Genomic DNA, 26,075 nt, shown 5'->3' with positions numbered 1-26,075 from the left:
ATATATATATATATATATAGCCTCTACACATTTATTTATGTAACAAGGAAAATTACTAATTGTGGTCGTTAGATCTAAGATCTATATATATATATATATATATAGCTATAGTAACATTTACTAATTAAATACTACTAGTATAAGAAAAAAGTCCAAACAATCAAAAAGCTCCAATAATTTAGCATACCAAATATAGTTGTCGCATAAAGAAAATAAAGAAAACTTTGCCCGTTTTGGCCAAGTGGCAGCATATGATTGGGGAGACCGTGTGGGCCAAATTGTCTTCAAGAATGTGTATGATGGTGCCGGCCGTGGGCATACATAACATTACATATGAACATTAACAAATGTTCATACTACAACCATACCATGATGCAAATGATATGTTGCTGTCCGGATTTTAGGTCAGGGACCCACTGACCCCTACACCCCTTTGTGCGGAGTAGTTTTTTTAATTCATCAGTTTTGCTCTGCAAGCAAGAACGCAGACTCGTGTTTCTCCGCGCAATTATTGAGTGAGACAGACAGGCCACGTGGGTTGTTGGCCTGTTATTGTCTTCCACCGGGGAGCCGCACCCAATCAGATGTTCACACGTGGGGGAAGGGATTATGGCCGTAACATGTATCGGCACGTGCCTGAATGTAATCAGATTCAGTCATTCAGATCAATGATGAAATAATGGTCATGCCATGCCGTTGGCTTTTGCATTAGACAGTACGACTACTTGTCGACGTGGATAAAGATGAGTTGGGACCCACATTGAATTATTGCTAGACCATAAGCTCGGGCTGGCTGACAACAAGTTAGTTTTACTAGAAACCAATACAACACCATTAATAATAGGATAATACTTTTTTCCTTCTTAAATATTTACTTTTTATTTTTATAAAAATTGAAGATATATTTTATATTAATATTTGAATTTTTTGTAATATAAATATTTAACACTGTTTAATATAAACATAAAAATATTAAATATCTATGAAATAAAAATTAAATAAATATACAAAATTGTTGGAGTTTTATATAAACTGAATAATATTCAATTTTTGGAGTTTTGTAAGAGGAAAAACACAAAAATACTGGATTACTATATACTAATATTAACACGTTAAGAAATGTTTAATCATTCGAATAATTAATTGATGCCATATTTAAGTTTCATGTATAAAATATATAATTATGTTGTAGCATATATATCAAAATTTCACGTGAACATATGCATGCAATGGAATTACGTACCTGTTTCCATGCAGCGGCGGCATGCTAAATCGAAAGTAATTGTGTTTTCCTCAAGAATCAAGATAGAGAGAAAAACTAAGTATCATATACTCTACTTCCACCAAGTTGATCTTTAAACCATCGTCTTCCTCTTCCATTGGCCATTGTTTTGGCTTGATCAAGAAAACCGACATGCTTGGCACCAAGACAAAGGTCTTATATTTCATGTCTCTTATGAGACAGAACCCAAACTTATCTGAAAATATTAAGGTTTTTTTCTTAAAAAATGTTGTAAATATTGTTGGAGTGGGATGGTTGGTCGAGTTCTTCCTCATCCTTCCACAGACCACAGGATCTTGATCCCCAGACGTCGTGGCCCTCAATAAATTTCCATTACCTTTTTCTTTGCGGAAAGCAATTTTGGCTGGATTTTTGCACAGAAGGCAACTTGTCTTGATGTGCCCATTTGCACTTTTTTTTTTTGTAATTTTTTGTTTTTTTTATGGCTGGGCTGGACCACTCACCTTCTTTGCTCAACCGATGTTAGGTTGGCAGATGGATTTATTTATTTCACTTCAATTTTTTTTTCATATAAAATATACTTAATTTTAAATTTTGATTCGTTTAGAAATATCAGGAAAAGATATCATTGATTTTGCTTCGTATGTTCACACATATATATATACATATATATATATATATAATCCGCTTGTAATGATACGAATTCTTAACTAATTTTGGTTTCGAATTAAAATATACTCCTCTTTTTGTGTTAAAAAAATACCGTTTAATATAGTTTTTAATAACATGAAATATTAATTAGTAAATAAAGCCAAATAGTTTTCCTTTTTGTTTTTAAAGATTAATAAGTTAATGTAAATGGCAATGATTAATCACGTGGGAGAGTCTTGTTTATTAATAAAATTCTAAAGTTCACATTAAATAATATAAAGTTGTAGAGATAAAATATGTTTTCCAAAGATTAGGGTAATCTTTACTCATTGCGTCATGCATCGAGATAGCTAATGTTCCACGCAATTATTCAATGCCTCATTAACTTAATTCAAACAATAATATCAACAAGGTTGCTTCTGACATCTTATTATGAATTATTTACAACAAAACCGAATGTCAAAAATTACAATAACAAAGCTTGAGAGAAGTATATATTGAACTCAAAACGGATAAATTTAAGTAAATAATTAATGATTAACCCATTAATTAATCACCTTATGCAAGATGATACTTTTTTCTTGATAAAAAAATTATTATTTTCAAATCTGTTGAGTGCCGTGATTTTTTAAAATTTCAATATTGGGTTAGGTTTTTGGGAATTAGGAATCCAATTATACCAAAAATGAAAAACAAAAAGACCAAAAAAGTCAAAATTGAAAGAAAAATGGTAAGGTAGCAGAAATTTGAATATTGAAATTGCGGTGGCGTTCACATTTCCCAATAAGAACAAAGGTGAAGAGGTGATGAACACACATGGTGGGGCCCTCCCTCTAGTGACCACGTGTCCCCTTCCGATTCCGTCACTCTCTTCTACAGCTGTCACTGGACGCGTAATCCTATTCTACACCACATCGTCTTTCCATCTGGCATACCCATGTTTATATTCTGATAAATGAGACCATCATGATCCATATGCATCATGCACAGACATACATATACAATTTTTTCGGTCTTATAGTAAATACTAATTTAAAAAAGAAGACAGAGAAAGAGCGCAAATTTTGTTGGGGGGCAGCTTTATAAGCGCTGAGGCTCCTTAGCTCCAAAACAAATCAAACGCTGTGAAAAAGTATTCCAGTGAAAACAAAGGAAGGGAAACAAACATGGTGGGATCTTCATCTCAAACAGAATCATGGGTTTCCATCAGGAACTCAATCTACCAAGCCCAAGAAGAGGAAACGACGACAGCAGCCGCGGAGAGCTTCGTCGATCAGGAACGTCGAGAATGGACCAAGATCGATCAAGACGACGACGACGACGACAGCAGCAACAACGAAGATAAGATCGGCAAGAAGAAGAAGAAGAATCAGGTGTTGCTGGAGGGGTACGTGGAGGCGTTGGATAAGGAGGATGATTTGACGAGGACAAAGAGCTTGACAGACGAAGATCTCGACGAACTGAAAGGGTGTTTGGATCTGGGGTTCGGATTCAGCTACGAAGAAATTCCTGAGCTTTGCAACACCTTGCCTGCGCTCGAGCTATGTTACTCTATGTCTCAGAAGTACTTGGACGAGCACCAGAAGTCCCCTGATCCATCTCCAGACACCACCGCCGAAACCGTCTCCAGCCCCATCGCCAATTGGAAGATCTCCAGTCCTGGTCAGTCATTTTTCTTTTCTAAGTTCCTTATTATGCTTCAGCCCATTTGCCATTAGATATTATTTTACACATTTTCTATTGCAATGCTGCGTTTTCCTTTGCCATTGTTTTGAAGTGAGTTATTTTGGTTTAAGAGTGTTCTGGCATTCGTTGGTAGTATATGAAATGGAGATCTAAGTTGTTTGAATTTTCATGTTTTGCATTGATTTTGAGAAATCCCTGACCCTAATTTAATCACATCTGCTTAAAGTTTTATACAAATCTTTGCAGGAAAAAAGTAGAAACATGATGCAACTTGTTCTGATACTCGGAATTTTCTTGCATGTAGTCCCTGCAAACCGTGTCTAGATGACTTCTTGTCAGGACAAAAAGACAAAAACTACGGGCTTTAACCTTCAGTTTCTGTTTTTGTGCATACAGGTGACCATCCAGAAGATGTTAAAGCAAGGCTCAAATTCTGGGCACAGGCTGTGGCTTGCACTGTTAAATTATGCAGCTGAAAGATTCATTGCCGAAAATGGATCAATATTTCTCAATCATAAGCATCAACAGCCTGAATCCTTCATGTAGAGCTAGTGCTCTGCTGTTCCATGTCTGGTGGGAATGAAATTTCCTGCAATTGTTGGGAACGGACCTGCCAAAACTTTTTAATATGGACCAGCTGCAAGGAGTAGGAGAAGAAGAAAGGGATGAGAAAGACGTTTCAGGTTTGAGATTAACTGAATGCTCGTATGAGTCTGACCTAATTCTGCGGAGACTAAGATATCTTATTATGGTATTGTATCCAGCGCATTGAAAATAATTTAAGCTATGAATAAATGAAATCTTCTTATGTTAGCTTCTTCTAACTGTTACTGTACTTCGTGTTTGATCTCTCGATGAAGTCCAACCTTCTGTTGGTTTGTATGCAGTGGTGAGAGCCTCCAGTAGAGCTTCACCAACTAGTTGCAGACCTCTGCATTTGCTGAGGTAACTAATCTAACTGCGATGATGAACTATACGTGATTCCTCTTACCTATGCTCTGATTGTTATGGTGGTAACTACTGAATGTGACAGCCTCTGAGTACCATAATGCTCAACTTCGCTAACAATAGGACTGACTTTTGTGTTTATCCATTTTATGGATAGATGATTACTCACTTTACTGGTATGGGCGGAAGCAGTTGAGAATGAGGGAAAAAACAAGTGGAGGAGAAGGAAGGGCAAAGCATGCATCTCTTCCAAAATTTCAATCAATCACAGAAATCTCTCCCCATGTTCATCGCTTGTATTCTTCCCATGCCTTGAATTGTGGGCATGGCTTTTGATACTTGTTTTCAAATATGATTGGTTGAAGGGAATAGAGAAAGGGTTTCTTTCTCATGGAAAGTGTTGCCTGATCTGGCTAACCATGACACATGGATTATGGCTTTAGACCATTTGTGTATCAGTTTCATTTTGACAAAAGTCCTGGTTATCAGTTATCCTCAACTCTGGACGTTAATCGGAATGCCCAACAAAATTTGGACTGTTAATTGACAAATTGTTGCGTGTCAAAGTAGGGATTTAATCAAGCGTTTCAAATTTTGTAAACAATTGGTACACGTATAATGGGAAAGACTTGGTAAGAAGAAACTTATTAAAAGCAAAATTGACCAAGAAGAAATGGAAGAATGCTTAGATCATTAATTCTTGTGTTGGCCATCCGACAATTTATTTTGGTCATTTAATTACTGCGGTATGATCTTGGTATTGTCACTTTCATGTGGTAAAATGTCGTGATTAGCAAGTGCCACGTCAGCGTTTTGTTATGTTAAGAAATGTCATGTTAGCACTTAGGCAAAATATTACGTGAACAAAAAATTTAATGGTGTTAGAAATTAATAAATTAAAAAAAATATAAAAATTTAATTTACATAAATTATTGTACAGGATTGAATTCACATTTTTTTTATAAAGAATAATCACTAATTGTATAATTTAATGAAAAGAAATTGATAAACAAAATAACATGTAAATGAAATTTTGGAGGAATAAAAATTATCCTCTATTTATTTCGAAGCGAAAAACTTTAGCCGGCTCGAGCTAAGTTGTGCGGGATGCAGACCGGTTTAAACGACACCGAGCGAAGCTCCGAAGTCCGTAGTACCCAAGCTGCGTAACAACTGGAAACTCACGACTCTTGTGTTCTGCCCTTCACTCATCTAATGCTGCGTGCTGGTAGACATGGAGGTCGCGATTTGTTCTCAAATCTCCTCAAAATCTCATCTTGCTCAGAATTCTTTCTTCACTCTTCTCCATTTTCTTCAACGCCAAGAACCGCCACCAACTATCCCTTATCACTTACCAAGCAATTGCCTCAAGTTTCAGCTTCAAAAGCTGTAAGTTCTTCTGCTGTTCGTTCCATTGCTGCTTTGCTCTCTGCTCCGACCGTCCAATGTAAAGATTTTGATGACTTGTTAAAGGATTATAACGACAAGTTAAATTCAAAACTTGTGCTTCATATTCTGATGAATTATAAGCAGTTAGGTAGAGTTAAAACCTTGGAGTTCTTCTCCTGGGCTGGAACCCAAACGGGTTTCCAGTTTGATGACTGTGTCATTGAGTACATGGCTGATTTCTTGGGTAGGAGGAAGCTCTTTGATGATATCAACTGTCTCTTGCTCACTATCTTGTCTCATAAGGGGGGGCTTTCGTGCCGGGTTTTTTCAATTTGTATTAGGTTTTTGGGTAGGCAGGGGAGGGTTGCAGAAGCCCTTTCTCTGTTTCAAGAAATGGAAACTACATTTAGGTGTAAACCTGATAATATTGTCTGTAACAATATTCTCTATGTGCTTTGCAAGAAGGAGACATCTGGGGAACTGATTGATGTTGCCCTCACTATTTTTCACAGGATTGATGTTCCCGATACCTATTCATATAGTAATATTCTTGTTGGTTTATGTAAATTTGGTAGGCTTGAGACTGCCCTCCAGGTTTTTCACAAAATGCATAGAGCGGGTTTGGTCCCGACCAGGTCAGCAGTGAATGTTCTTATTGGGCAGTTGTGTTTGTTAAGTGCTAAGGAAGGAGCAATTGAGAAAGTTAGAGTGAAAAATGTTTCTAGACCATTTACAATTTTGGTTCCAAATGTGAGCTCAAAGAAGGGTGCTATAGAGCCTGCAGTTTCTGTGTTTCGGAAAGCTCATGATTCGGGTTTGTTACCTAGTGCTTTTGTTATAGTTCAGCTTCTGTCAGAGCTATGTAGATTGGAGAAGTTGGAAGAAGCATTTAAGATTCTGAAGGTTGTTGAGCAGAGAAAGATGAGTTGCTTGGAAGAGGGCTATTCTGTTCTTGTGCAAGCTTTCTGTGAACGTAATTTGGTCGAGAAAGCTAGCTTTTTGTTTGGGAGAACGCTATCCCTTGGTGTGAAGCCAAAGTTGGTTGTTTATAACTCCATGATTTGCATGCTATGCAAAGCAGGAATTTTGGATGATGCTGAAAGGGTGTTCAAGATTATGAACAAAGAGAGATGTCTTCCTGATAATGTAACCTATAATGCTCTAGTCAATGCTTATTGTGAAGCAAGGAATTGGAAAGCTGCTTACAGTTTGTTGACAGAAATGTTGGGCCTGGGTTTGACTCCAAATTTTCACACATTTACTTTGGTGGACAAACTTTTGACGGAAAATGGGCAGGTGGATTTGTGTTTCAAATTGGAAGGTAAATTGGAAACACAGATCTTGCTCAAGCACTGTAAAGTTGGTCAATTGGAAGTTGCTTATCAGAAACTGAACTTGATGATTGGAAAAGGTTTCCACCCACCAGTGTATGTATGTGATGCTTTCCAACAGGCATTTCAAAAGTATGGTAAGTTGAAAATAGCTCGTGAATTGCTTGACAAGATGGATAAAGTTTGCAAGCATGACGAGGAGAGAAAAAACTAGAAGTTCTTAGTAAGCTATCAGCAGGCAGTAAGTTTTTAACTTTGTTCTCTGTTATTTGAGATTTCAAAGGGCTGAATTAGGCTTGATTTAAGTTCTTGCAGTCCATTTGGTTAAAAAAAAGAAAAGATCTTGAGTCCATGTATCTCAATATTAAACTTTAACAAGCTCCTTTCTTAATCAGGTTCCCTCTTACCTTGCCAAGGGTTGAAGGGGAAATTTGGGACAAACCTGACATGCTGCCAAGAATAACAAGGTGGATACCTCATTTTTTAATACCAAATGGGAACAAATTCTTAAGAATGTTTGCTTGTTAGCATTCAGTAAGAAATCTCTAATAGAAAGAACTAATATTTTCTATGCTCTCTCTGTCCTTCAAGGCAAGAACTTCCGGATGGAACTGCTCAAATTAAAATGGAGTCAAGTAGAATCATTGCATGGTTCTTGAAACATCAAGGGGACGCCTTTCTTGAACTGTTTGAAGCTATGTTGGATTGATCAAGTTCTATGCGAATTGCTGGCCCGTTTCTACACTTCACAATTTATGGACAACCGTTGGTGGTTATTTATTTCTGTCCATGACATTATCATGTGCGACTTTGTTTTGGAGGAGATAGAAACGCGGGAGCAAGTTCGGTTGAACCACCACAAGTTGGTTCGTTGAGACCTTCTGAGCAAAGCAGATATGATCTTTCGGACTGGTGAACATACAGCTGTATCATCAATGATCTGAGCAAAACAGATATGATCTTTTTGTATAACCAACTTCTCGAAGATGAAGTGCATTTTAGAGACCTTAGAGGACCAATAACTCTTCATCAGATAAACATGTTTGGGCTCTGGCTGTTTTGCAGAAAATAGAAAGAGTTTTTTCTGTTACCGAATTTAATATTGAAACAGTATACTAGAGAAAGAATTTGATTTGCCAGAAGCTGTAAACCTTTTAATCTTTACTTATACTATTTGCTTGGAAGAATTATTGCTTATACTATTTGCTTGGAAGAATTATTGCTTACTCTTGATAGCAAATCTTCCAATCAGCAGCCACTCTGATCTTAACCGGGATATGAAAATAGTATATGATTGATGGAAGTAGTTTTTTGTTTTTGGATTCATTGAGAAAACCTGTCACAAATTATTACAGATTATTTTATGACTAGCCTTGCAACCAACCCTATGGGTAAAAGCTCCACACAGATAATTCATGGTTGAACTTGTAATCATCCATCCTGATACATTAGATAGCAATGAGATAAACACCACCAATCTAAGCCCGCCAAACACTAACCAAGCTTTAGATCCATGTACTCCCTGGAAGTTCCAGGCAATGTCCCTTGTGCGCTGCTGCAAGATCAAAGCAAAAAAGGGTGGAATCAGATGCTGCAATCACTCAAATCATGTTATGGACCTGGAGAAATTGTATGATTTATGCCATTGCAGCATCTGTGGTGCTAGATAAGTGGTAGCTTCATACCTCGACAATCAAGACGATCCTAGTAGTTTCTGTATGTCCTTCTGCGAGAGAGAAGTGCAACGAGGAACAATTAGCTGGAATTTTACACTTTTTTACTGGCGTCTGTCAAGTGATATGGAAAAAATAAAAGAGCTCTAACCTCAATTTTGAGAGGTGATGTAGTTGGAGCATATCTCTCCACAACTTTCCCTTCTTTATCTACCAAAAACTTTGTGAAGTTCCACTTGATAGCATCTCCGAAATATCCACCCTTTACAGATTTTAGAAACTTGTAAAGAGGTGCTGAATTCTTTCCATTTACCTCAACCTACAATAGCCAGATGTTACGTATTAGAAAACATAGGTATGCATGCATTTTCATGAATCTGTAAGTTCTAAGCAGTTTGCTGCTTCTTTGTATAGAAACTATTGCCTCAAAAGGAAATAGAAAAATCCAGATTGTGTCACGGTAGTATATAAATCAATCAGTGTACTTTTCATGCCAAGGAGGCATAGGGTGGGAGATAAGGGAGGGAAGCTACAACAAGCTAACATTGCCAATTGTAATAGGAAACAGTAATTTTTTTTCCCTAAAAACTACACTTGAACAAGAAAATCAGAGAATACGACATTACCACAGAATAAGTATTCATAACAGTTGTCTACATATTTCTTACCTTATCAAATATTGGGAATTCTGCTTTGAACATTGTGCATGCTACTTCCTGAATATGTTCATTGGTACCTGGTTCTTGTCCGGCAAACTGGTTGCAAGGAAATGCCAATATCTCAAATCCTGCCAGGACAATACACTCCAACATTTACAGGCTTCAAACCATTAGACAGACATTAGAAGGTCTCCAATTTATGAGAAGTAACAGACCTTGGTTTTTGTATTTTTCATACAACACATTGAGTTCCTTGTAGTTTGAGTGCGTTAAACCACTGCCAAAAGGGACAACAAGACATCACAAAATGATGTTCAACATGAATAGTTAAAAAGTGTAAGTCATCGTTGAAGATAGAATAAGAAATTGGTTATGCTGAAAAATCAAGCCATGTAACTGATCAAGCAGATTACCATTTTGAAGCAACATTCACAATCAGGAGAACTTTCCCGCTGTATTCACTTAAACTTACATCATTTCCGCGAATGTCCTGCAAATTAATTTGACAGCAGCAACATATTATTAAGTAGAAGTTTGAGTTATTATTATTATTATTATTATTAAACAATTAAACAGATACTGATGTATACAATGAACACTCAATATTAAAAAGCGATGATAGATAGATGCACACACAAAAGAAGCAAAAAAATAAAAATAAAAATATCTCAAGAGTTATATGCTGTTTTTATTCACAGAGTCCAATCAGAATACATTAGAAAAGAAGGTGCCCGGGGGAGGGAGATCAGATCATGCTGCGCATTTCCTGCTAAATCTGCAATAGCAATGGGGTAAATGCTTGCACATGACTCGTGAACTGTATCAGTACCAATGAAACTAAGGAATAAAGAGCTCAAAGATGATGTAGAAAGGAACAACGCTTTGATATGAATGCAAATTTGAGAATTTCATTGTAAACCCAGAACAGAATTCGAAGGACAGCAAAATGCAAAGATTGAAAAGTAGCTATCATGCCTTTCTTATTATTTAACAAAACCACTGGGAGAAAAGGAAGAAGAGAAAGAATCCCACTTCTAGTTTTTGTCATCAAAGGAAGCAATATGCAGCCAATTAACAAACTTTGTGGAAAGTAATTCAACTTTTAAGGATAAAAAACAAATCTTTCTTTCTGATCTCATCTCTCAGCAAATCAACAGTGCCTATCCAAATTAATGAAGAAATAACTTAAAAGAAATAAATCAATACCTTGACAGTGAATTCATACACTGACTTGGGGGCGTTTTCTGCCATGTTTTGATGGGAAGAAGATGGGTAGATGTGAAAATACAGAAAGAAGGCAAAACCCAGAAATACAAGCGAAACCAAATTGGTAAACCTGAGCCAATGCATCATTGCATTCCTAAAGCTGACCACCTATTTATAGCAAGTTTTTCAACCTTCCTTCTAGAGGATAAAGGGGGCGGATTTTTCAATGTCACGTAATTGATGGTGCATGCTGCCAAACTCGAATTTTCAGTGTTGAAACTATTTATTAATTTATTATTTAATAGAATTGTATTCATCCTAATTCCTAACTGAGCGGTGTAGGCCTACCTGGCAGCTAAGATAATAAGCTAACCATAGACAGACGCAAGATGTTTTTGAGTTTTGACTCCTGGGGAATTCAGTCTTGTAAGGAATAGTTTGAGCAAAGGGTTCAACTTCCAACTGTTTCTACTGTTTGTTTTCTTTCAATTGTTGATACTTTGCGAGGTCATCACATCTTAAAATTAAGAAACGCAACTTCCACCATTATTCATTGATCAACCATGAAAATGGTGTGCATCCAACTTCATTTATTAAGGATAAGAGAGGCAGAATATCAGGCACCATACACTGACATGTGGATTGTGTTCACGGTATCAAGTAATGAAAGAATCAAACCTAGTCTTGTTGGTGTCATCCTGGATTTTGGTCAACTTCTTCATCAAATATTAAAAATGTGTACCAGTGGTAAACAATCTGTTGGCATTTGGCACTTGTAAAGCATTTGTAATGGAAGCAAAGGGATGAATACTAGCAATTACAATCTGCAAAGACTTACACAACTCTTTCACATACTGTTTACAAGTCTAACAGGAGTTCTTCTATTACTGCTAGTCATTGGCAAGTGCTGTTGTTTTGCACTTCCAGTGAACAAAATCAATTTAGATCAATTATCCATTCAAATAAAATGTAATTTAGGTAAAATAGTTTGGTCTAATTGGTTCATGGAATTAATTAGTCCAAAATATTTGATCTAATTAATTTTTTGATCGGTTCTCGATTTTAAATTTTTGGACCAATTCACCTAAAAAACCGAACTATTTTTTATATATTAATATATATATATATAATATTTTTTATATATTAAGAAGAATTGATAATAAACTTAATTACTAATATATTTAAAATATATTAAGATATTATTCGTACGTATACAAATCATACTCATAATAATTTAATATTAGTTATATATATTTATTTATTTATAAATCTATATTAATACAAAATTACAAGTTATATATTTTAAATGATATNTTTATAACATAAATAAACAATTTTATAACATATATGATTATCTCTATGGCATATATATATATACAAGGATGTATACGCCCAACGGTCCTCAGCTCATGTGCCCTCCCACATCGCACATAGCTGGATATAGAGCACCACTAGTCATCAGCTCATGTGCACTCCCACACCGCACAAGGTTGGAATCCCCCACCGGTCATCAGCTCATGTGCACTCCCACACCGCACATAGCTGGAATCACTCGTCATTATCGATATGTGCCCTTCCACACCGCACACACTCGGTTATAATTAGCACACGGTATTACTTATCAATACATATCATATATCATTATATATATATATATAAAATTATGGATGAAGTTTATAATTTTTAATATTAATTTGTAAAAAAAAATGATAAAAGTTTGGTCTATTGATCTAAAATCGGATCAACTAAACCAATTTTATGTTTGATTTTTTTTTTTTATATTTGGTTAATTTTTTAAAAATAATTGATTCATTTGGTGTTTAGGTATAGTAGACCAAACTGTCTAATCCACCCATTTACTCTCTCCTATCCTTGAATAACATTAACCGTGGAAAGAAAGATTTGAAAGTAGCAGGATGTAATTGAAAAGTGAGGCTCATTCATAGGCGTAGCACGTTGAGAAAGAACAAAAATCGTCTGTTCCTTAAATCTGCCTCACTCCCTACGACATTAATCTGAGCATGAGGCAAGAAAGAATGTGCCATTTGTCCACAAGTCAAGCAAGAAAAGTGTGAATGGATTGGGTCCGGTCCAAATAGAATCTGTATATTGGTTTCAAAGAAATTGGTCTCTTCAGCCCATTGTTGATGGGAGTTTTGGTTTAATCTGGGCCTAGCCTAGTGCGGGAAGAAGAAGACATACAACAACAAGATACCTGAATCCAGTACCCATGTTGAAATTTGACTCTACCTAGTCATTCTTTAGCTGAATATTGAACAAGAAAGTCATTGGGCCTGCCGTGTTTGACCCGTTTATGACCTGAGGTTCCTTTCCTTTCCTTTCCTTTGCGCCCAAGAAAAATTTTAAATTAAGTTATGGTGAAATCGAATGCTACGCCATAAATGTAAATGTAAATGTAAATGTAAATGGGTGCGTTATTCTTACTCAATTGGATGCCATATTCCTTGAGCAATTTGTAAAAGCAAAAAAATAGCAAGTACTAAAACCCCATCTTGGTTTCATTTTCTCGTCTAGTAGCGGTCACTCGCGTGGTGTCTTCCTCCGCCTCCACCCTCCAGCCGGACCGGACCCCCTACCCCAGAAGCAAACAAGTCAAAAACCTTCAATGGAGGACGTCTCCGAGGGAAAGGACTTTTCTTTCCCTTCCCAAGAGGAGCACATCCTCTCCTACTGGTCCCAAATCGATGCTTTCAAGGGTCAGCTGGCTCGCACCCAGAACCTGCCCGAATACATTTTCTATGACGGTCCACCCTTCGCCACCGGCCTCCCTCATTACGGTCACATCCTCGCTGGCACCATTAAAGATATCGTCACTCGCTACCAGTCCATGACTGGGCACCACGTCACCCGCCGCTTCGGTTGGGACTGCCATGGCCTCCCTGTCGAGAGCGAGATCGACCGCAAGCTCGGAATCAATCGCCGGGATCAAGTTCTCGACATGGGTATTGATAAGTACAATGAGGAGTGTAGGAGTGTAGTCACTAGGTATGTGGAGGAGTGGGAGGACATCATCAGCAGGACTGGGCGTTGGATTGATTTCAAAAATGATTATAAGACTATGGATTTGAAGTTTATGGAGAGCGTCTGGTGGGTTTTTGGTCAGCTTTACCAAAAGGGACTTATCTATAAAGGCTTTAAGGTCTGTTTTACAATTACATTCCATTTTTCTTGCGAATGGACTAGAAACATTCCTTGCTTTAAACTGTCTGCCTTAATATGTTGTGTTGCAGGTCATGCCATACAGCACTGGCTGCAAGACCCCGCTATCTAATTTTGAAGCCGGTGAGAACTACAAGGTAATTTTGTTATCATTTTATTATCACTCTAATTATTTTTGCTCAAGTTGATCTAATAATTTCGTCTTTTTAGTTCTCAAATTGTTTATTATTGTTGGCGTTCTGAAAATGTTCCAAGATCAACACCAATACTATTTTCTTTTTAACCCCAGTTATGTCTAACAATGCTTACTTCAATGTGCAGCTTGTGCCTGATCCTGAAATAATGGTCGCTTTTCCCATAGTTGGTGCTCCAGATAATGCTGCTTTTGTGGCTTGGACAACAACACCATGGACCCTTCCTAGTAATCTTGCACTTTGTGTCAATGCCAACCTTGTCTATGTGAAGGTCTGTTAGCTTTCAGCTGTTAGTTGTTAAGGTCATAAGCACAAGATGGATGGAGTTGTCTATCATGTTGTATCTACTGCATGTTGGGTTGGCGCAATACATGATCTTAATTTTAGCTAATACATAATACTGTATTACTTGATCTTCCACCGACTAACCTGCTTCTTCATCATACGTCTGGTAGTCAATTTTTTTTGATTGGACATCAGTAATCATTTTTAACTTTGCTCATAATTGCTTAATTTATGTTTTATCCCTTAAGCTGTTATGTATCTCATCTATTGACATTTATGATGCTTTTACACAAATGGATAGGATAATAATGTTGAGCGGCATGAATCTTTAGGCCTCTTCCTAGCACTTTCTTGATTGATGCATGAGGCATAAATAAGCTGACATTCTTAAACGGCATCTTCTTTTATTTCTAAGACATATCAGTCAAGGAGTCTGAAATTTTACGTGGGTGTGTGTACATGCTAATGTAGATAAGGAATACATTTTTTTCCTTTAAAGAAAATGTGGGTTTTGTAATCAAATTTCAGGCTCGCAATAAGTACTCTGGAAAAATCTATGTGGCTGCTGAGTCTAGATTATCTGAGCTTCCAACTGAGAAACCAAAGTCTAATGCTGCTAACAGACCTTCTGGTGATTCCAAGAAATCTAAGACCAAAGGATCTTCAGGTGAAAACACTAAAGATTCTACAGCAGATTCCTATGAAGTCTTAGACAAATTTTCTGGGGCTTCACTGGTGGGGACAAAGTGAGTATTCATGCGAATAGTTATCTATACTTTGTCCTAGTTGGCTTTATAAAAGAACTTTATATGGGCTGTATCCTGGCAATTCTTTTGGGAATTGTGTTGGTAGTGTCAGATTTCTGTTTTGGATGGTGATGTATGTTTTATCCTGCTATCCATTGAAATTCATCATAGATTTGTTTGTATAGAGGACGTCAAATAATTCGGAAGTTATTATGAGGAGATCTCTAGTTTTGGGCAACTTGATGCTTCAGATATCCCATCTCGGTGATCACTAGTATGCTATATTATAAAGTTACTGGTCTTCATAAGTAGAAAAGAAATGCAGCCTGTGAGTGTATGTTATCTGCTGCACAATGTAAATATAAAAGATAAGCTGCACCACTGACAATCGATATTGGTTGCCCATTATGATGTGTCTAGAGAACATTAAAATTTGTGATGGTGGCTTTTTGATATATTTAAAAATGGTTTTGAGCCAAGGCCAGTTTCTTTGAAGTGCGATACTAAGAAGTATATGTTGCAGGTATGAACCATTGTTCAACTACTTCTTGGAGTTCTCGAATGCTGCTTTTAGGGTAATTGCTGACAATTATGTGACAGATGACAGTGGTACTGGAATTGTCCACTGTGCTCCTGCATTTGGTGAAGATGATTACCGAGTTTGCCTTGGGAACCAAATAATCAATAAGGTTTGGCCTAAATGCTTTTTCTGAATATATTTTTCTTTAAGTATTATGTTCTTTGAACCTTAATAGTTATGATTTATAGGTTCTGATGCATGTTGCATATTTTTCTTTTGGTGCTCATGCCTAAGGTGATGATCTTGGATGATGGTTTTCTCATGATAAATGTTTTCCCTATGAACTTATGGTCTGGTTGTCTTCTTGGACTCTGAACATATAGTTTCCCTTCTTTTTCCTACATTTTGATGTTGAAATGTAGGACTAGCTCATCCCTAAATCAGTGTTTTAAGACTTAATGCCAAAGAAAGGTTAAGTTCTAGTGAAAATGGTGGGAGAGAGCTGCAGTTCACCCATTCTGCCATTATCTATCATGAATGTATGAACTTTTGGGGGAATTGAGGTCCTTGAGGCAGGAATGCTGCTTAAATTTCCCATGTCTATTTGATTATAATTCAGATGCTTTCTGTCACCTGTTGTTTTCCTTTATCACAAATGCATTTTGTTATTTCCTTTTTTTTTTTTGAAATTTAGTGTATTAAATTGAAGCATTAGTTTTGTTTCATTTATTCACCATACTGATTTGCATCCAAGCTTGTATTGTGTTTTATCACTCAGTTTAACATCATCCTTCTTTTTACTTTTAGCATTAATTTACCTATTTTTGGCCTGTAGGGAGAGAATTTGATTGTAGCAGTTGATGATGATGGTTGCTTTACTGGGAAAATTACTGACTTCAGTGGGCGTTATGTTAAGGATGCAGATAAGGATATTATTGAAGCAATGAAGGTCAAATTGATGCAAACTTTTATTTATTTATTTATTTTGTTTGGTCAATTATTAATTGAAGTCATTACTAGTAGAAGGCAAAGAGGAAACTTGTTGAGCATCTGTGACGAACTTGAGATTATTGTTTATTACCACTTTGTGAGCTCTTGTATCATGTTGATATCTCCATAATAGGGATCTTGTGTTGGATCCATGGCTTCTGATGAAAACTTAAAGTCAGTGCTGATAGTTGTTATTATCATAATATGCGAAAAAAGAAAAAAGAATCTAGTTAAAATGTCTTAAAATTTGTTCGTCACTATGTTTTCATGCTTTCTTTTCTTTATCTTTATTTTTATCAAGCTCCTCCTTAATTTCTCAGGCAAAAGGCAGGCTTGTTAAACTTGGAACTTTTACACATTCTTATCCCTTTTGTTGGAGATCTGATACTCCTCTTATTTATAGAGCTGTTCCAAGCTGGTATGTCTGATTCTATCACTCTTATTCGGAAAGAATCTCAGTGTATTATAACTTTGCTTAATAAAAGTACCAGTTTAAGACTGGCTGATGTTTTTTATTTACCCTTCTGTAATGAGTGTTATACTATGCCTCATCTTTACTGTTTTGCCAAAAATCAACTCATACATTAATTCCAGTTGTTAGTTCATTAAGTTATCAATCCTTTTGATGGTAATATTGTCAAATACATTGACGAGGGAATGCTAATTATATTGTTGAATTTTGATTGATTCTTCTGAAACTATTAGAGATGTGGAAAATGCTTTCTCATCTCTTATGGTTCATTAGTTGACTAGTGTGTTTCTTGGCAACATCAATTATCAAATTAAGCTCATTAAAATTGAATTGTTTTTGTGCTGTGCCTGTTATTTTTTATGCAATGATATACTTAATTGGTCATTAAAAATTCTTTTAAGTAGAAAGGATATATTAATATTTCCAAATGAAAGTTTATCTTATTAATGGTTGGTAAGTTCTATGTCAATATGTGCATAAATGAGCAACTATGAGTTGGTGTATACATATCACTTCTATACGCGATTGAGTAGGCTGCTGCAGGCTTTGATGGTTTGCGGATGCTGCATTTTTTGCATTGCCTTCTGCAGCAAGGTTTGATGTTGATATAGAACAGGGAAGAAGCTCCACCATTGTTGATATCATCTATTGCAGTCAGTTGGAGGATGAATAATTATTTACTGGTAGTGAATGGGGGTGATAGCAGACTTGAAATGTTGGTTAGAATGTGCAAAAGGAGGGAAGACGTTCTAAATTATGATGTCTGAAGGTTTATAATGAGTAAATAAATTGTACAAAAGTTAATCCCTGTGTGATTTATGAAAGGTGTTGTAGACGTAACGGTGTCTAATTTTCATTGTGTTAGTTGCATATACTCCATTTGTGGAGGTAGGCATTTGAATTGATCTGCTTTGGAAACTCAAGTAATGCTTTGAAACCTCTTATCCTCTGTATGGTTGGGTATTGCTATTAATGAACTAGTTTGTTTGATGTTTTTTATTTTTTCCTGTTCGTATTGCTCCTGCATTGCTGTTTCTTTCTCTGCTCTACTTGTTTCTACATTCTGTTGTTACCTATAAAGAACTTTGATGTCTGTATCAAGGATTTTGGAAATAATTTTTTTGCTTGCTCTATACTAATTAAGCTAAGCCCTCTGTTATATGTTTAGGTTTGTTCGGGTGGAACAACTGAAAGAGCAATTATTAGAAAACAACAAACAGACCTACTGGGTACCTGATTATGTGAAGGTTAGATGGCTTTCTCCACTGCCTATTCATATTCTTCTTATTGTTACTTGTACGAACAAGCTCAATTGGTCTGGTATAGTGATCCTGATTACATGGGCCTGGATTTTAGCTTCATGAAAGCTTCAACAATGCCTCTGAAGCCGATGAAAATATTTCAATCTTGTGTCAATTTTTTGGGACTCTCACCTTGTCCTGCTTTTTGTCATTTTACAGGAAAAACGTTTTCACAATTGGCTGGAAAATGCAAGAGACTGGGCTATTAGTCGAAGTAGATTTTGGGGCACTCCAATTCCTATGTGGATTAGTGAGGATGGTGAGGAAGTAATAGTCATGGATTCTGTTGAAAAACTTGAAAGGCTTTCTGGTGCTAAGGTTTGATTTTTCTCCTTCCTTACTTTTCTTATGGTTAGGATGCTACTCTCTTTAGGCAGACAAGTGTCTTTGGCCTATCTTTTTATCTTTTTCCCTTTCGTCTTCACTTTGTCCTCCTTCTCTCCTTGGCTGGGGGTTGTCATGATAGATTTAAATTTTCCTTCTTTTATTTCTTGGCTTGGACATACAATGGGTAGTGGGTGTTTCACTGCAGTCTTGGCCTGTAATATAAAGAGAAAGAAATATTAATTTATTAATTCATCCCTGTGCTTTGAGGAGTTGGCCTGCATGTTTCAAATTGCCAATTGTTTGGTACCTTCTTATGTAATTAATTGCAAGCATTGTTTGAAATTTTAAATGGTGGACAGTGTCGCAGTTTGTATCTGGCCTGGCGTTACCTTATTATTGTAGCTTTGGGGGCAGGGTCCACTAAATTTATTTTTGTGTTGAATTCAATATTGTGTTTCACTTTTTTTTTTTTCTAATTTAGGTCTCTTGGAAATTTTACATTGTTTGTTTTTCTACTGATATAAATATATTTGGGCTTAGACATGTGTGCCTTTATGTGTAATTTAATTTTATTATTTCAGGTCTTTGATCTTCATCGTCACAATATTGATCATATCACTATACCTTCTACCCGTGGCCCAGAGTTTGGTGTGCTTCGACGTATTGATGATGTAAGGCTACTGAAGTTTGGTTGTTTTGATGCGAAGAGCTCTTGCTATCATTACAAACTCATCAGATTTTAAGTTGCTGACATCCAACCCCATCTTAAAATTTGATCAATGTTAATTTTGGGCTGATTCTAATTCTTGGGTTGGAGTTCTAAATTTTTAGATTTAGCATCTGCAAAACATCATCATTTGTTAGTTGTTCATTTCACTTTATGTCTTCACGCAGTATCATCAGGTTTTTACACAGTTTAGTTATGTGGAATTATTTTGGCAGGTATTTGATTGTTGGTTTGAGAGTGGATCGATGCCTTATGCTTACATCCATTATCCATTTGAAAATGTTGAACTTTTTGAGAAAAATTTTCCTGGGCATTTTGTGGCTGAGGGGCTAGATCAAACTCGTGGATGGTTCGTTCCTTACTTTTAGATCTGTTATTCATGATAATTACCAGGTTTCGCAATACATTTGGATCATAGCTGATGTCTTAAGCACTTTAACTGTTTGCAAACAAAATTAACAAGCCTTTGAGTAGCTGATTTTGTCGTGATTTAACTGTTGCTTTTAAATTTATTTGACATGCATGATTAATGCCAAAGCATTTTATATTTTGTTACAACCCTTTAATGTTTTCTCTTGGGGGATATGTACTTATGAAGTTTAGATTGCCATCTTAATTCATTAGTCCATGCTTCAATTACCGTCTTATTGATAACCTGTGACAGACCTTCATTCTCATTCTACGACAGACCTTTTTTTTATTGTTTTTCCTTATGCTGCTTTCCAGCAGTGATGTCAAAATTAATTTTTAATTTTTATTTATTTTGGATTGCATGCAGGAGGATGCATTTGTTTGTTATTTATTTCTTGTTGTGGTGTCATCAATTGTTGTTATCAAACAATTAATTACTTTTCAGTAACAGTTTGCTTAAGTACCTATATGAATCAGTTTTCCCCTTGTTTAATCCTCACAGAAGTTTCTGGAATGAAGTTTAGTTTTGGAACTTTATTTCTTCTGTTACACCTTGCAGGTTTTACACTCTTATGGTGTTGTCAACTGCATTATTCGGGAAACCTGCATTTAGAAATCTTATTTGCAATGGGCTTGTCCTTGCCGAAGATGGAAAGAAGATGAGTAAAAGATTGAAAAATTACCCTTCACCCATGGAAGTGATTAATGACTATGGGGCTGTAAGTCATTTTTTAGCATATCTCTCTTTTATTCGTTTTCTATTTCTATTCACTACATTTAGGCCAGTTTCTCATTTGTGGTCTTTATTTATTTCTTTCTGGTTACATAATTTGTTTTACTCATCAGTCCCTTAAATCTTTTTTAATTTTACAGGATGCTTTAAGATTGTACCTTATAAACTCCCCAGTTGTTCGGGCTGAGACCTTACGTTTTAAAAAGGAAGGAGTTTTTGGTGTTGTGAGTATTTTCTGTGCTTTATCACATACCAGCTTTTGCTTCTGGAGAGTTTTGTATCATCTCATCATTTCTTTATATTTTTATTTTTGTGTTCTTTTGCACTTTTCCTACCTGCGTTTTCTTAATTTCTTATCTTGATCTCTACCCAGGTCAAAGATGTCTTCCTCCCATGGTATAATGCATATAGGTTCCTTGTTCAGAATGCAAAAAGACTTGAGTATGAGGGTTGTGCGCCATTTGTTCCTATTGATCTCACCATTCTTCAGAAGTCATCTAATGTGCTTGACCAATGGATAAACTCTGCGACTCAGAGTCTTGTTCACTTTGTTCGTGAAGAAATGGACGGATATCGACTTTACACGGTTCTGTCTACAAACCAACATTCGTTTCTGAATTTCCTTAAATATATACTGATTTGAGAATCCTTAAAAATAATACCAAACTCAGTTTTGAAATAATTGCTAACATTTTTCTAGGTTCAGATATAGATTTCACAGTTTAATTGTAATTTGAGCATTCCAATTTAGCATCAGCATGGCAACTTTGACAGCCCATACCAGCTTTTTAAGGTTTAAGAACTATGTATTACTATAGTGATGAGATTAATACTTTCAGCAAAGCTGATATTGATTCTGTGATACTTTGAAAGAGATTGAATTGGTTTTGGAAATTGTGACTAGTATGCTACCATATTACCTTATATTGTTTGAGATGCCTTTTTTTGATAGATTCTATGTTCTAGTTTGTGGTACATATGTTCTGTCACATGGTAAAAGACTAATATATATATGTGTATATATATATATATATATATATATATATATATGTTAGTATTGTTTAGGTTGGTTACCTATNGTATATATATATATATATATATATATATATATATGGTTACATTGTTTTAGGTGGTTCCATATCTATTGAAGTTTCTTGATAATCTTACGAATATATACGTGAGATTCAACCGTAAGAGACTAAAAGGCCGTACTGGAGAGGAAGACTGCCGCATGGCTCTCTCTACTCTTTATAATGTACGTACTAGCATCTGGTTTTCTTAATGGAAACTCCTTACATCTAACCTGCTATCATGTGTTCAGCAACAGTCTAAGAATTAATTATATGCTGAGGAATTTGTACTATGGTTTCAGGTGCTTCTAACTGCATGTAAGGTTATGGCTCCCTTTACGCCATTCTTCACTGAGGTTCTTTATCAAAATATGCGAAAAGTTTGTGATGGAGCAGAGGAAAGCATTCATTATTGTAGTTTTCCTCAAGAAGAAGGAAAGGTATTGTTCATCTTTGTTGTAATTATGCTAATATTGATTGGTATATATAACTCATTAATGGTTGATTGGTCAATGGCTTCATGAATGATTTGATCCCTAAGTTTTTTAGTTGGAGTTGTCTGAGAAGTATGGACATTTCATTCTTTTATTATACAGCTGTATTATACTTCTCTAAATTAATTATTTGGCTGCTTTGTTGAATTAAATGCAACTGCCATCTTAGAGAGGGGAGCGAATTGAAGAAAGCGTGGCAAGGATGATGAAGATAATTGATCTTGCCCGCAACATTCGTGAGCGTCATAACAGGCCTCTCAAAACACCTCTAAGGTCTGCTTATAAGCTATTTTTTGCTTCATATTTCTGTTAGCTATGTGCTGCTGCTCTTTCTTTACTCTCTTCCTCATTGTAATTGTAGGGAGATGGTAGTTGTTCATAAAGACGAAGACTTTCTTGATGACATTGCTGGGAAACTAAGAGAGGTGCGTTAACAGTGTAGAACCTTTTGTTTAGTCCTTTTGCCACTCTCGGTATAATGAGTGCCCCTCCTCCTATTAGTTCTCTCTTGTTATTCCCTGTTGATCATTATCTATACTCGGAATTCTTCTAGTTTTCAAGGAGGCATTTGAGGCCAATTATCAACATTGTTTCTTCCCGTCATTCTTGGAGTTCTAATTATAATGTCCTTGTAGTTAGTAGTACTGATAGGAAATGCTGTCTTCCTTCTTTTGCTGCTATTCTTTTTTATATCAAATGGAAAAAAATAAAGAAACCTTCTGTTGTTCAGTGCAATTTGGTAAATTTCATTTTAGCTGTTGCCCATTTTTTTGTTTATCTTACCTCATTACAATCGAAATAAAAATTTAATGGTTGGGCAATATTTTCCTTGTTCATTGTGTCTAATTTTTCTCATCTTTTTTTTCCCATGTTCTTTTACTATAGTATGTATTGGAGGAGCTCAATATAAGGTCCCTTGTTCCATGCAATGACACTTTGAAGTACGCTTCTTTACGTGCAGAGCCTGATTTTAGGTATGCAAGGAATTATTCTATTGGCCCCTTTATTCCCCACTGCCCCTTCTACCCTTTTTTTGAGAGGAGGCAGAAGGTTACAGAATGAACTCTATTCATCTGATATTATTTGCTTATTTGTTGTAGCGTATTAGGCAAGCGACTAGGGAAATCTATGGGAGTTGTTGCCAAGGGAGTCAAAGCAATGTCTCAGGAAGATATCTTAGCTTTTGAGGAAGCTGGAGAGGTGACTATTGCTACGCACTGTTTGAAGAGGACTGATATTAAGGTGGGCCAACTTATGCTGGTAGATTAGTTAGCATTTCGTTCAATGTATTTGTCAAAATTGTTTTGCTCCATCTCTTTCTTTAGTCTTTATAGTGATGGCATCATTTGAAACATCGTGGAAGGATAAATGTTTTCCTAAGTGGACAAATAGGAATACATCATACAATTTTCATGGAAATTAGTGAGTAGCTGTTTCCAGAACTGCTGAGTTTTTGTTTGTGCTTCTATACATTTTTGAAATAAGAGATGGAGGCTACTTCCTCTGGGATTGCTTAAAGTTTCTACATCATTTGAATATATGATGATGGCTGTATGTAATTGCTTCACCAAGAAAGGTGGTTGGTATAAGATATACTGAGTAAATAAATGTTTTATTTGTTTCAAAAATTTTCAGGTTGTTCGGGATTTCAAACGTCCTGATGGCATGACAGATAAAGAGATGGATGCTGTTGGAGATGGTGAGGATTATTAATTACATTCTGATTGGTGATTTATGCATATTGAACTGGAGAAGACTCTCTCCCTCCCCCATGAAGTACCATATTGGGTTACACATTTTTTTCTCATATTTCTTTGCCGTAGGTGATGTTTTGGTGATTTTGGATTTACGTCCTGACGAGTCATTGTTTGAAGCTGGTGTTGCACGCGAGGTAAATAAATCATCATGTTAATCACTTTGTCAATCTAGTTAAAAAATGTGGTATTTTTTCCTCTGCTTTCAGTTCTTGTTAGTTTAGCAATTGTGTTTGTGGAAATATGATAACCTTTATTGGTTGATAATGCCAGACCAGATTGTTGTTAGCTAAATTTGTTGCTTTGATATGGAAACAGGCAATTAAAAGTTTATAGTACTAAATTCTTTGGAAGTGCCAATATCTAAACTATTTCTGATGCATTGCACTTTTTTAACTTGATTTATTGTAGGTTGTTAATAGAATCCAGAAATTACGAAAGAAAGCTGGCCTTGAACCAACGGATATGGTGGAGGTCTACTTTGAGTCATTGGATGAAGATAAGTCAGTCATCCAACAAGTTTTGAACTCACAGGTAATTCTTTTTTTTTTTTTTGTCAAACAAGTTATGAACTTTGTCTTTTCTCAATTCCTATGTTTGCTGGAATGAGAATCTCATGCTAGTAACAATTTTTATGAGAACATAATGATCTCTTGGTGAAATATTGAGGACATTTTACCACTTGTTTAATATAATCATTAATTACCAATTACAGGTAAATCCCTTAACTAGATTTCTTTGCTAGGAATGGAGCTGTTTGTGCATGAGAGCAAGAGTGTGTACTTGTATCATATATTTGTGAAATATTTTTTTGTCTGAGAGAGTGCCAGTCCCTCTAAATAAGGCACACGATTTGCATTGTTTGTCAGGCATTGTGATGCCTAACTTCTCATAAATCGTAATTTGCAGTGTGCTGTATATAATAGCTTAAGTTTGTATCTTATGGCAGGAATCCTACATTAGGGATACAATTGGATCTCCATTGCTTTCTTCTAATATGATGCCGCTGCATACAGTAAGTTTGTTCAGTTTGGGTTTGGAATACCTCCAAATCTGTAGTGGACACGCGTTATCGTGTTTTCTTTTCAGATGTTATCCCCCCCTCCCCCTCCCCAAAAAAAAAAAAAAAAAGATTTTGCCCCTTTTTTGAATTTGCATTACAGTAGCTATTTGTCATTGATTATGCTTGTAGAATTTGTGTGTTTATATTCAATTGTTTTACTTCAAAAAAATTTGCAGGTTGTGCTTTGTGAAGAGAATTTTGAAGGCATCTCTAACATGTCATTTAAAATAAGCTTGGCTAGACCAGCCTTATTTTTCATGTCAAAGGCTATTCTAGCATTATATGCAGGTTAGGCTGCGTTTTATCAAATCATGTTTTGCTGTCACAGAGCTGAAATTTTCTTTTCTCATCTGTCTTTCTCTCTACTCTTACTGCATTATTCAATGGTTGCAGGAAATACAAAATTTGCGCAAGGCCTGCAGACTTACCTGCTATCAAGGGATCACTCTTCTTTGAAATCCGAGTTTCAGCATGGACATGGCAAGGTCTGTTTTGCTCATCAATTGTAACATACATCAGTAAGATTCTAGTGTGGTTGGCCGACACCCATGAGTAGTATTTTGCCTCAATTGTCTTTCTTCTTTCCTTTTGTGTTGCAGATGGAAGTTGGTTGCATTGAAAATCAGCCTGCAGTGGAAGTGACACTGGGAGAACATGTCTTCTTGACAGTGGGTGATTACTACTTGACGATAAAAAATGGCTGTTGATTTGTGTTCTTCTTTTCACCGCCTGTGTTCAGTGCCACCACTGACCAGTACAGGGGATCACATACAAATTACACAAACCTGACAAAGCCTTTGTGCGCTTATAGTTACCTCATTTGTTGTACAGATAATTTAGTGAAAAGTAGTTGTCTTATTTGGAAAAACTAATGCAATTTTTAGGATAAAAATGCTTGAAGAATTGCTTTTTTAAGCCATTTTGGTTGACGATTTTGAAGCATGTATCCAAATTTTGTTTTGATTTAGTGTTGTGCTTGGCGTATTAACAATAATACCATGCATTAAGGTATTGTTTTAATA

The 26,075-nt window shown here is 36.0% G+C and overlaps 4 protein-coding genes across 9 annotated transcripts; 3 read left to right on the top strand and 1 right to left on the bottom strand.

Annotated features, from left to right (window-relative positions):
* On the top strand, nt 2,919–5,027 carry LOC18597421. Of its 4 annotated transcripts, none has more exons than XR_001928234.1 (4): nt 2,919–3,556; nt 3,977–4,263; nt 4,468–4,525; nt 4,686–5,027. XR_001928234.1 is itself a non-coding variant. In XM_007026459.2 (2 exons), the coding sequence occupies exons 1-2, from the start codon at nt 3,061–3,063 to the stop codon at nt 4,054–4,056; spliced, it is 576 nt and encodes a 191-aa protein (XP_007026521.1). In that variant the 5' UTR covers nt 2,919–3,060; the 3' UTR covers nt 4,057–4,399. The 4 variants fall into 4 exon arrangements, 1 of the variants encoding a protein (XP_007026521.1); XR_001928233.1 differs by having other exon boundaries at nt 3,977–4,331; nt 4,441–4,525; XR_001928232.1 differs by having other exon boundaries at nt 2,920–3,556; nt 3,977–4,331.
* Nucleotides 5,510–8,551, top strand: LOC18597420 (pentatricopeptide repeat-containing protein At1g05670, mitochondrial). 2 transcript variants are annotated; one of them, XR_001928018.1, is made up of 3 exons: nt 5,510–7,489; nt 7,644–7,715; nt 7,840–8,551. XR_001928018.1 is itself a non-coding variant. In XM_018121322.1 (2 exons), exon 1 carries the CDS (start codon nt 5,744–5,746, stop codon nt 7,460–7,462), a length of 1,719 nt encoding a protein of 572 aa, XP_017976811.1. In that variant the 5' UTR covers nt 5,510–5,743; the 3' UTR covers nt 7,463–7,489; nt 7,644–8,551. The 2 variants fall into 2 exon arrangements, 1 of the variants encoding a protein (XP_017976811.1); XM_018121322.1 differs by having other exon boundaries at nt 7,644–8,551.
* Nucleotides 8,525–11,287, bottom strand: LOC18597419 (probable glutathione peroxidase 2). 2 transcript variants are annotated; one of them, XM_007026456.2, is made up of 7 exons: nt 10,787–11,286; nt 9,994–10,070; nt 9,796–9,857; nt 9,590–9,708; nt 9,073–9,240; nt 8,934–8,974; nt 8,525–8,803 (listed from the first exon to the last, which is right to left on the bottom strand). In XM_007026456.2, the coding sequence occupies exons 1-6, from the start codon at nt 10,931–10,933 to the stop codon at nt 8,942–8,944; spliced, it is 606 nt and encodes a 201-aa protein (XP_007026518.2). In that variant the 5' UTR covers nt 10,934–11,286; the 3' UTR covers nt 8,525–8,803; nt 8,934–8,941. The 2 variants fall into 2 exon arrangements, with proteins under 2 accessions (XP_007026518.2, XP_017976814.1); XM_018121325.1 differs by having other exon boundaries at nt 8,543–8,974; nt 10,787–11,287.
* LOC18597418 (isoleucine--tRNA ligase, cytoplasmic) lies at nt 13,262–26,020 on the top strand. The gene is made up of 27 exons (XM_007026454.2): nt 13,262–13,946; nt 14,038–14,103; nt 14,288–14,431; nt 14,974–15,191; nt 15,715–15,880; nt 16,547–16,660; nt 17,022–17,119; nt 18,342–18,420; nt 18,634–18,792; nt 19,383–19,472; nt 19,744–19,877; nt 20,499–20,658; nt 20,813–20,896; nt 21,046–21,258; nt 21,802–21,927; nt 22,045–22,182; nt 22,406–22,509; nt 22,598–22,661; nt 23,122–23,210; nt 23,337–23,478; nt 23,872–23,935; nt 24,060–24,127; nt 24,402–24,524; nt 24,940–25,005; nt 25,230–25,341; nt 25,447–25,538; nt 25,653–26,020. The coding sequence occupies exons 1-27, from the start codon at nt 13,413–13,415 to the stop codon at nt 25,758–25,760; spliced, it is 3,555 nt and encodes a 1,184-aa protein (XP_007026516.2). The 5' UTR covers nt 13,262–13,412; the 3' UTR covers nt 25,761–26,020.

The sequence above is a fragment of the Theobroma cacao genome, chromosome 5, assembly GCF_000208745.1.
Source record: "Theobroma cacao cultivar B97-61/B2 chromosome 5, Criollo_cocoa_genome_V2, whole genome shotgun sequence".
Taxonomy (NCBI): Eukaryota; Viridiplantae; Streptophyta; class Magnoliopsida; order Malvales; family Malvaceae; genus Theobroma; species Theobroma cacao.
The sequence above is the reverse complement of the archived record's forward strand: the minus strand, read 5'-3'. Positions and strand labels throughout refer to the sequence as shown.